A 12,075-nucleotide genomic window follows, 5' to 3' on the forward strand; every position below is an offset into this window, starting at 1 on the left:
TTTACCCAAAGAAGGAACTGCGGAGCTAACAAAGCAGACAATCATCATTTCCTCAACCTGCTCCATAAAAATATCATTTTAAATCAATCCAGTGGATGATTTAGTGCATCTTCTCTTTAGTCTGGGTTCACACAGCAGGCAATGCCCTCCCCACATTTTACAGCCTGCTTCAAGGCTGCGTTGTCAACATCCTGGTGCAGAGATTAGCTTTTTCTTCTTTCGTTAAAAAAAAAACATAACAAAAGGAGATAAAATATTGATGCTGTTCTAATTTTGTAGGCCTTTTTTGGTGAATAATTGATTGTTACTGGAAAGTAGCTTGTTTAACTGCATCGATTTCCTTGCACCGATTTATAGAAGTAGTTTCATTAATGCTCTGAGATTGCCCTGGTTTTCTGTTAAAACACCTTTATGTTTATTTTGCAGCTAAACAGGATTTCACTTAATCACTGTGCTGTAATTGCTCTGTGACATACTGCCAGTAATATGCTGCATATCATTACATCTTAATAGGCAATGTTCGGCTGATACTGAATGCAAATTTTCCATCTGCTGCAAATTTTCATCCACACATTTTGTTTTTTTGGTGGGTTTTTTTTTCATCTGCTCATTTATGTTCATTGATGTGAATGTAGCCTCTCATTAGCTGCAGTGCCAACCAGGAATTGATGTTCCCAAACTGCTGCATCACAACGCAGAGGAGTCTGACACAGATGTTCTTGCAGCGGAGGCGGTATTGGTGGCCTTGTTTTTATGACTGATTGCTTCTCTGTGAAGTCGCACATGCATAACAAAGTCAACAATAGACACGAGCATCATTCTGTGCTTTACTGTATAACACATAGTAAAGTGCTGGCATGACTTTACAGAACTGTTTTGTTGGTGTTATCCTCATTTCATTTTCAGGGTCTGTTTCAGCTGCTCCCTGAGACAGATGTTGCTATCATGTATAAGTGTTTTGGTGAGGTGATGTGTTTCTTGTTGTGCAGCAGCACTGGGGGCAAAAGACACTTGCTTATTTATGATGCCTGATGAGATCCCAGGTAGATCAAACCTCTCCTCCATTTTTAATGAAAATGTTTCTTACAGGAGCGAATACGCAATCACTTCATCCTCTTTTGCTGGAGTTTACGGGAGAAGTGGAATAGCCATGTTGGTTAGAGGTTCAGCTCAATTTATTGACTGAAAACACAGCTGGAACAGACCACCCAGAAGAAATATTGATCCACATACAGTATTGTGCAAAAGTCTTGAGCCACACCTTGTATTTTTCTAAGACAATGGGAAATAGGTTCAGCATTTTGCAAACGTGAACAAAAATACAGAATAAAAGACAAAACCAGAGTTTGTGCACTTCTAACCAGCTTGAAAGTCAATATTTGGAATCACCACCTTTATTCTTCTACACAGCCTGAACTCTCTTAGACAAGGTCTTTCTGTTCAATTCAATTTTATTTATATAGTGTCAAATCAAACAGTTGCTTCACTTTTTAAGGCAAAGACCTTACAATAGTATATAATGTAACGTATCTTTGAGGAATAGTTTTCCAGGCTTCCTTAAGGATATCCAAACTCACGTTTGGCTGTTAGCTTCCATTAGGTCGGGTGGGGAGCTAATGGCCTCGAGGGCCGGTGTCCTGGAGGTTTTAGATCTCACCCTGGGTCAACACACCTGAATCAAATGATCAGTTAATTACCAGGCTTCTGTAGAACTTCAATACATGTTGAAGAGGTAATTTAGTCATTTAAATCAGCTGTGTTGGATCAAGGACACATCTAAAACCTGCAGGATACCGGCCCTCGAGGCCTGGAGTAGGACACCTGTGCTTTAGGTGATCCCACACTGCTTCAATAATGTTGAAGTCCGGGGAGGCCAATCCACGACTGATAGTGAAACACTGTCTTTTCTGTCCAAGTATCCTTTTACTGTATGACAGTGTGGCTTTAGTACTTTTCTGCGTTCACAATTCAATCAGTTTTGACAAGATCAACAGCCACATTAGCAGAAATGCTGCTCCAAACTGTGACAGTGTCATGTGAAGTGATGTGGCAGGCAGGTTTTGAACAGAAGTTCAAAAGAAACAAACCTTTATTCTGGCTGAACTAAACTAGTCAACTGTGATCCAGACAAAATAAAAACCAGAGGATACACTTATTGGAGGAAACAGGAACAAGAAGCAGGGAAACACACAGCAAAGTAGAATGAGGGACAGCATGAAAGACTACCAAAATAAGACAGAACACAAAATAAAATAACAGAACACGGGAACAGAAATGCAGATTTGACACAAAGACAGAAAGGGAAACACACAGAGACAAGACAGACTTCATACAGTGATGCTAGGAAGGAAACACAGAGACAAGTCTAGGACAGACTGAAGACAAAAAGGTGACACAAACCAAGGAACAGAACAAAACTCAGAAGTGCTCAAAGGATGAAGCAATATAGAACTAGACCCTAAATGACTTCATAAACCCAAAGATTAACCAAAAAAACTCAAAACACTGGGTCATTGAACCAGGAACCATAAGAAACAAAAACTCCACCATGTTTCACAGATGGTTCAACCCAGACGATTACCAACAGGGAGAAATAATATATTTACAGCCAAGAAGTCGGTAGTGAGCAAAAAAACCCTATAAAATATATTCAAGGGTCCTTAATCATCAGAAACGTTTAAGCAAGGCAACTAATGTGTAATGATGGCTGTTTAAACACGTTCCCAAGATTATTTTAATTTTGTTTAAAATAAAATATTTCCCTTTGCTGTTACTGCTGCTTACTGCAACTTCTGCATGTGCGCCCTTTTCATGCTTCGGTGTCTATTACACATTTTGCCGTGATATTGGGTTGGATAGTTCTAGACATTCACTGTTCTATCTCTCTCTGAACTCGTCCATGCATACTGATGGTCATTTGAACCAAAATCAAAGTTGGAGTAATCACTCCCTAAGACCAGTTTCCACTGATTTTATGGATATGACTTTCAGATAGTGTTCTTCTGCTGCAGATAGTTCTTTAGAGTTTTTCCACCACTTGTTCACTTACCTAATTTTTTTAGGACACATCACCATACAGCATCAGCATTTTTTTTATGCTTGAGCGATTCATAGTAGGTCAGTGTTAAGTGACTTAACAAATAAAAAAAGAATAAAGAAATTTCCCTGAAATTGTCAGACTGGGCTGGAAATGAGTGAATACACAGCCAATGTCCAAAAAAATACTGGGAGAGACCTTGAGAAAGCCTGGAGAACTATTGCTCAAGAGCAAATAGTTATCCAGGCTTTCTGTTTGCAAAAGAGTGTTTTTAAGAAAGTCTGCCTCCTAGGGCCAGTGGTGACTCAGAGCTGGCCATCTACCAATCTGAATGCTGGTAGATCACTTCCTGGCTCCTCCAGTCCACGTGTATTCTTGGGCAAGATGCTGAACAACCAGTTGCTCTTGATGCATTCATCAGTGTGTGTGTGTGTGTGTGTTTACATGTGAATGTTAGATTAAAAAAACTGCTTAGGCATAGATGTGAACACTGTATGACTGTGTGTGTGACTGAGTGAATGAGAATTGTAGAAAAAAGCCCCGAGTGGTGGCTCAAGATTTTTGCACAGTACTGTGCGTGTATATATGGTTTGCCAGAAAATTCAAAGCACACTTGTTATTATGGTACTCTGTACTCTATTAACTCATGTATTATTTAAATAGATCATTACTGAGCAGAACTGTCTTTGGAAATGTGAACCAATCAATACAACAACTGTGAAAATGTATTATAACACTTGTGGTTTCATAAAGTCAATGATAGCTATGCTCTAAGTATCACTTTTTCTTATGAATGATGAACCGTGTGAAGACAAGTCTCTCTCTTCTTTCTCAGGCCTTGTGGTTCACACTAACATCAGCCCAAGAACAGTATGTCACTGCAGGGAAAGGTCACTGCTCTAATAGAAATACACATTCTTATCTGAAGTCTCCTTTCACTTAATATTTAATCTTTTCATTGGAGCCAGTATGATAAGAACAGGGCCACAGAGCAAACTATTATGAATCATTATATTGAACAGTTTATTGATTTATAAAAGCTTTCTGTTTAACATCATGTCATATAAAATTGCGCACACAACATCCACTGTAGGGATTATACACATGTCATATCAGAAAGAAGCGAGTGAAGTTACTCTGTTGACAGCTTTCAAGCATAAACCCTTGCAGACACAGCACAGTCCTTATTTGCGCTGCCTGGTCTTTTTCAGAACTTCACAAGTCTTTTAATATCAAAGAAACTCACAGACTGAGAAGAAAGAAGAGAGAAGAAATGCTGTGTGAATGGTGACAACTGTCAACTGTTATCATAAAGCCACTCACGGCATTATTCTGAAAAATTAATGAGAACTCTGACAGCGCTGATAAGCCGCAGCAAGGTACCCATAAGAAGCTGAGATATCCACCGATTCGAGTGCTGATTGTTGTGGAAAAAATTACATGTCAGAGGATGACAAATGATCCAGAGGACTGAACAGACAGAAAAGAACTTGTTTATGATCTTTTAATATTACAAGTGCATCCTTAGTTAACATGACTTTATATAAGGAAGAAACATAGGTGTAAGACCTATTAGTCCAGTTCTTTTAAAAATGCATTTACTGGTGCTTTCGGCCACTTGAGAGTAGCAGAAATAAAATGTAAACACAAAACTGAAAACAGATACTTTTTTTACACATCCAAAGATCAATTTCACCATATAATTGAATGTTCCTGAACACCTGATGCAATATTCCCTGTCCTTAGCTCTGGTATGGTCTTCAGTGACTCCTGAGGAATTATTTTTAGACTACCAGCCCTGAAATAATGGTGTGTTTTTGAAAGATGTGAGACTGAACCTAACCAGGAAGGTTGGCTTCCGGAAAACTGAAACAAAAAGCAAAAGACTCAAAAATGACCTGCCAGTGTACCATTTTCACATATCGCTCAGCAGATACAGTACTGTGTTTGACCCACTGCTGTACTCTGATGTGTGTAACTGATTAAATGAGTGGCCTGGGATTCAGCATATTTCTCAATTACAATCACTCTGTGAAACAACCCTTTATTTGAGTAAAAGAACTACATTTACGTAAAAAAAACCCAGAGTTGACCAAAGTTCACAACCAAAATGTTTTTGACATCCTACACATCCAGTCGAAACCAAAGCACACAGAGAAAGATCGAATCAAAGGTTTAAAGTCACTGCTGCTTGTTTCTGTATTACTTCACAACTAAAAAACTGAGCAAAAATACATAAGCAATGTATGGAAAACTAAGTACACCCAGCTTATTAAATCACCTAGAGCAGTAAGTTCAAGTGCTACATCTTCTGTTGAATTCATCAGTCTCTCACATCATTGTGAGGCGTGACTGCAGCATTTCAATCAGACTGAGGTCTGACGTCTCTTTTCTTTTTCAACCATTCTGATGGAGATCTTCTAGTTTACTTGCATGCTTATTCTGTATAATGGCCCAATTTTCAGACTAACTTTAGCTTTCAGCCTCACATGTTTGGCTCTAGAATACTTTGACTTACAGAGAAGTTCCTTGTTTGTTTTTTTTACTTCAAGGTGCCCGGGTCCTCTGGCTACAAAACATGCTGTTATGCACTGCTAATATGCTGTGGTCAGTTTTCACCAAACATGGTGCTGTGCATTATGGAGAAACATCTCCATACAGACCTCATCTGTGTCCTATACACTGTTACAGAGCTTTAACATCTTACATGCCTGCAGATTCTGAGGTGTAGCTCTTGGTTTTGGGGGGTTTCTCTTTCTTTTTTAATTTTATTTATTTATTTATTTGTGTGTGTGTGTGTGTGTGGGGGGGGGGGGGGGGGGGGGATCTTTTGAATCTTTTCCTCATGTGAATAATCTTTGTTGGTGCAAACGGATGACAAACCTTTCCCATATTGATCGGCAACAATTGCTTCTCTGAGATTATTGCCTTTCCTCCTTGGCATTGTGTCACACCTGAATGCCCCACATCTGCACACTGCCAAACCTTCTGCTTTCATAGAGGTACTCACACATGGTGATGATCACTTCCTCAAGTGCATTTTATTAGCAGCACTTACTGCCTCCAGTGGAATTTAGAGTCTAAGGAGCAGCTAAGGGTGTGCTTAATTATATTTCATTTTCAAGGCACTGCTTCTGCATTTTTGCTTTATTTTTCTTAAATAAATAAGAAGCGGGTGCAATATGTTTGGGTTGTTGCTCACCTCAGGTTGTATTTTCTTAGGATTAGATGATGATTTATTATGTCCTGTTATGTAAAACCCTATAAATGTACTTTCTTTTTTACCATGACTGAATTTTGATGTGTTTACTGATGTGCACTGCATGGATGTTCTATGACTGATGATGGCATTCTTTATGATTGTTTCCTCTTTTTTATAAAAAAAAAAACAAAACAAAAAAACATAACCACATTCAATTTAAGTTTAAAAAAAATCATATTTACTGCTGAAAATGCTTTTTACTTTATAACCATATATCATAGAGCACATAGACACTGTGCTCAGTAATAACATTCGGACTAGGAATTATACATTTTATTAAAAAACATAAAATCATGACACAAACATGTATATTTCACTATTCAGTGCTAATCAGAGCTGTAAACCCAGGTTGTAAATTGCATTAACTAAAAAAAGACACATCTTTAAACATTTATTCATCCACTTTTCCCTTAAATGTATGTATTTACAACCCACCCAGCCTCTACTTTGTAGGCATTTCACATGGGTGGAGTGCTTTACTGTTTCTGTTGATCCTGTCTTTTCAGTCAATCAAACAGCTTCACTGTCTGCTCCTGCCTGTCAGATGTTTAAGACAGTGATAGAAATGCCTTAACCTTACAGAAGAGATTGTCACCAGTTTAGGAGAATGTCAGTGTCTTATCCCACCTCTTAGTCTTTTCCAGAGACAAAAGAAAGTTAGTTTACATTCTCACACAGTCTTTAAGTCAGTGGCATTTACCATACTTACATTACTAAGCTAATGCGAAAAAAGTTCATCTTACAGCGTAGTACATACTCACCATCTTCAGGTTGTCATTTCTGGGTCAGTTAAAAGTGGAGCCCACACCAGTTCAGATAATGAATAAGGCCATGGCTGCTACTCTGGTGTTGAGATGTGATAATGTTGTTATTAATGTAAAAAGGGAAACCCCACTCTTACTACCAGATAAAAGAGGCTGGCAGGAAGAGATCCACTCAAGGAGGAGCTTTAAGTGCATCTTGGGTTTTTCCCAGGTGACTTGCTGTCTTCCTTCTTCAAGTCTCTTGCATGCAACACCTAAAAGCTCTTGTTGGTCCATCTGCTACTTTTTTTATCCCTCTTCGTCGCTCCTTCTGCTATAGATTGATACTGCTGAATGACGGGGGGGGGGGGGGGGGGGTTGAGCTCCTGCATAAAGGAGTTAAGGGGTTATAAAAAACCTTTCCATGATAACACACTACACATTGTTGCCCAGTGAAGACCCTGAAGAAGATATGCTCATTCACAGCTGTGCTGCTTTTAGTCCCATATTTACATTATTACATTCATATATTTTTAGCCACTGTCACTTTAAACTTACACACAGTTATGGAGTAGTAAGAGTTGCCGCCTCCATTGAATATATAAACGTTTAAGAAAGTTGTAATATCTGATTATCTCATACTGACCAACCACAATAACTTATATTGCACATCTTGTAATGTTTCCACCAACTGTTCCACCAAATTGAATAAAACAGTTAAAGCTCAGTGTTCTCAGTTTGTTACTAAGATAAACCAACAGTCACTGTCAGAAAAAGACTTCCATTATTTCACGATTATATGCAACCTTTCTTTCCCTCTCTCTGATCAAACTTTCAGCATATACACTCCTCCTGAGTGAAGACAATTGCTCATCCAGTGATTTAACTGGCTCCCTTCCGCTAAGCATTGTAGCCCTGTGTAACAATGCATGTTACACATTAGACAAGGAGAGAGCATATGCTTTGCCCACTGATCATTACTTCTCCAGGCATCAGCTCTATCCTTTGCTTAGGCTGCATTCTGCCCCAGTAAGGATGATTGTCCTTTATGTTTTTGAGGTGATTCGGCCTTCTGGTTTTGCTCAGACAGAGGCTGGGGTTTAGGGATTTCTGTCTGTGGAGAAAGAGGCGGTGTTGCCTGCTGTAGGTCTAACGTTGGCATCTCTTTCCTGTCACTGGCCTGGGTCTCCAGAGCCGATGTGTCCTTGCAGCAGAAGTACTGCTGCCAGATTTTCCGGAAGGCTGAGCGGAACTTCTTAATGCGGAAAGCGTAGACAATTGGGTTGACCGCAGAGTTGCCGTGGGTGAGCAGGATGGCAATGTAGAGGACGACTTTGGGCTTGTTACGCTCAGGACAAAAGAGTGTGATGCAGTTGATGATGTGGAGGGGGAGCCAACTCACAGCAAAGAGAAAGAGGACAAGAGCAAGGGATTTAGCAAGATTCAGCTCTTTGTCATAGTACCTGTTGGGGTCTGCGTGACTGGTGTTCAGTTTCTTATTGTTAAGCTGCTTGTGGATCATGTAGAAGATTTCTGCGTAGATGAACAGCATGAGCAGCAGAGGTGGGAGCACCCAGCCGAAAAAGTTAAAATAGACCATGTAGTCCATGCTGATGACATTTTCAAACTTGCACGTGGTAATGAGGTCGGAGCTGATGGAGCCGTTCTCCTGGCAGCGCTTCAGGTTGTTCCAGCCTAACATGGGTGTGAGTCCCACAATAAACGCTACCGTCCAACATATCACGACTGCCAGTGCCGCTCGCCGAGGGGTCACCACCCGCTTATACCTACAGGAGTAAACAGCAGAGCGACACGTCAGCACTTTCCCACATAGCATTGTCAGGGCATGCATGTTTTCATTCTTTGTACTTCATTTTTCATATTGTCAGTGTCCTTGGGCTGACAGAAGATGTGATTCACATCTTCACAGCCACAACCCCCAAGACACTTTGTGAAAAGGTCCTTGCAGCACATATTACCTTTTAAAATATGTTTCTGAAATTCTTATCTTTGATACTTGACCTTTGCAAGACTGTTACTTTTTAATGACTTTCTTAAAACCAGAAATGGGTTTTTTTTTAAAGAAAAGAAAGAAAGAAAGCTGCTATTACATACTGGATATTAAAGGTGTTGCAGGCTAGGCTTTCTCATTATTTAAGAAGCTTTATGAAGAAGTAGCCAGAGTCAGAGGGAGGTTAAAAAAAAAGGCAGAGGCTTAAAGATCTTATCACTGCTGTCTTGACTTGTAAGTAAAGAATTTCAGGGACCACAACCTGATACTTGCCCCGAGGCAGGGATGAAAGTAGTTATCTGATACAGCTCATCATGGTAAGCCAGTGATTAGTCATTTTCAGATTACTAATGGTTAATGTTTAATGTAGGATGTTTTGGCTGTAAAGAAAACACCCATATTACCACAGGCTGACCTTTGCTAAAGGGTAGCGTGAGGCAAAACAAGATTCTTCAATTTAGCCCAAATGTAGCAGGTGCCATGTGTAGGATGAGTATTGATTAGGGACCCAGACCTTAAGTGAGGTCTGTGTCAGAAGTGCAGAAAAAAATAAATAAATAAAATAATCGAAAAACTGAGCCTGAAAGAGATCGGAAAAGATCAGGTTCTGATCTAAAAACAGGGAGCGTGGTAGAGCATGCAGCATATTATGTAATTTATGAAAATGTTACAATGCTGTATTTGCATATTGTTAAATATAGTCTCTGCAATGTGTGTTGGAAACAAGTGACAATTCCTGAGAAACTTTCTACATGCATAACCCGAGCAAGGACGCCCAGATGCTGCTGTGACAGACAAACTTTACATGGAAAAGTCAAGAGTTAAAACTGATGACAGAATATTACTGTAAGCCTGGAAGACTTCATGGGATTTAACAGGGGACAAGGGTCTGAGGCTTTCATAGGCAATATTCTCAAATAAGTAATTTCTCTTTCCTTCTCGGCTTGTCCTTTTAGCTCTTCAACACCACTGCTTGTGCTTTTACTTTACCCCAGCATGACATGATGTGTCCACCACATACAAAGCGGGAGAAGCAAAGCTGACCACTTCTGTGTCGCTGTGCACCTCTTCAGCACATTAGAGATCCTGATGACAGAAAGACTAATTAAAGTAGTTAGTAGATTGGCCTTGCTCTGTTAAGCTGTCATGGGGAGGCGGATATATATGCATATAAAGAAACTGGCAGACTGGCAGCTTCCTGTATAGTGAAACGAGGCCCATACAGAAATCAATGAAACAGCACTGGAACTGTGCTGACTTCTGCTATCATTTCTGGTGAGTACCTCCAACAAATCTATGCTATTTTCATTCGTATCACTTCCCCACATTACACAAATAACGCATGACTCAATCCCGTCCTTAATTTTATCCTTTAGGTTGCAAAAAGGTCGTTACCTGGTCGGGATTTTGACCCTGAGATAGCGGTCAATTGCAATAGCCAAGAGGGCCAGGATCGAACTTTGCGTCAGGACCAGCACCGTGCACGCCACAAGCAGGCAGCTGTAAAAGTGAGTTTGGAGTCCGATGTTGATAGTAATGGCCAAAGGGATGACGAGTGCTCCCACTGCAATATCCGCCAGAGCCAGGGAGACAATAAAACAAAACGTGGTATCTCGCAACGATTTATTAATCTTCACCGCCCAGACCACCATCACATTCCCGATTACAGACGCCACAGCAATTACCACCTCCATTCCGATGTAGACTGAGTCCACTGAGAAGAGTGCCCCGGCCATCCTTGCAGATAATTTTGTCCTTAATAAGAGTGAGCTGCAAAATAAAAACAAAAAAAGCCAACAGAACAATCCTTGACTTTTTCTTCCTGTCAGTACAGAATTTTCCAAATGCGTCCCGCTGTGTCACGGCACTCTCATCCTCCTGGTTAGCAGACGAGATTTAAGTTGAGAGAAAATCTAGTTATTCTGACGATGATACGCAGGTTAAGAGCCACGGTGTCTTAGAATGGGGTGTTTTCCTTTGGAGCAGGTGATTACGGTCCAGAGGCGGCTGTGCGTCGCTGCTGTTCTGCGTCCTGCGCCTTCACTTGGCGGAATACACCTGCTTCTTCGGAGAGGAGCGTTCTTGCCATGCTTTGCGATTTATCCGGGAGGGCGCCTCGTGTTCATCACCCAGCTTTTGTCACTTTAATCTAGCAGTTTAAAAAAACATAACACACATCCAATGAGAAACTACCTGCTACAGAAAGCCTCGCACGGCTGCAGCTCCGACGCGGCGTAATTTCCGTTCACCTCTGCCTTTCTTTCTCTCTCGCTCGTGGCGCTTTCAGTGAAAACAGTGTGGCATTGAGAGTTGCTTTCTTGGTTTTATTAGTCGTTTTCCCCTCGGTTCGTGCAACTCCTTCGTTTTCCACGGAGAAATGAAATGGTGCTAGCCTTCTGCAGGACCGTCCGAAAGAAGTAGAGCGAAGGGTGATGTGAACTCTCTGTAACGCCATGTATGCATTTCTCCCACGCCCTTTGGAAAACTAATAGACCTTGGTCACTCGCCCATTGTTCTGATAAGGCGTGAAGGAGTGAAACTGCCATGTAACAAACGCCGTTGGAACTGCAGTATTACTGGAGGGAGGCACACAGTAGTAAGCCACTTATTTGGTTTTACTCCTCCAGCCACATACTAAGAACACATCAGATAGAAATGTATCTGTAATAAAAAGAAATATTCAGGTCATTCTAAATAGATCTTTATGCTGTAGACTTCAAAGGCCTGCAATCTCAGCTTGAAGCAAGCCCATCTGAAAAACTAATGGGATTTAAAATTGGAAACCTTGTGACTGATTTAGATCTATTGATCATCCTTTTTTTAAAAAAACCTTTACAGCTTTGTAAGTGGTTTCTGAAAACGGATATATCCTCCTTCAGAATCTGAAGCAGGAACAGGATCCCCATGGCACAATAACCTGCCCTGTTTCTTCCAGTGACATAAAGAACTTCAAGAAGCCAAGTGCTGCATAAAATTACAAGCATCCTGTGTTACCTTTCCAAGGTTCAAAGGTCAGCACCAG

The 12,075-nt window shown here is 40.6% G+C and overlaps 1 protein-coding gene across 1 annotated transcript; it reads right to left on the reverse strand.

The window, feature by feature from the left end:
- Positions 1-7,515: 7,515 nt before the first annotated feature.
- On the reverse strand, positions 7,516-11,313 carry adora1b (adenosine A1 receptor b). Its single transcript, XM_026155104.1, has 2 exons — positions 10,449-11,313; positions 7,516-8,829 (listed from the first exon to the last, which is right to left on the reverse strand). Exons 1-2 carry the CDS (start codon positions 10,787-10,789, stop codon positions 8,052-8,054), a joined length of 1,119 nt encoding a protein of 372 aa, XP_026010889.1. The 5' UTR covers positions 10,790-11,313; the 3' UTR covers positions 7,516-8,051.
- Positions 11,314-12,075: the final 762 nt, after the last annotated feature.

This window comes from Astatotilapia calliptera, chromosome 20, assembly GCF_900246225.1.
Source record: "Astatotilapia calliptera chromosome 20, fAstCal1.2, whole genome shotgun sequence".
Taxonomy (NCBI): Eukaryota; Metazoa; Chordata; class Actinopteri; order Cichliformes; family Cichlidae; genus Astatotilapia; species Astatotilapia calliptera.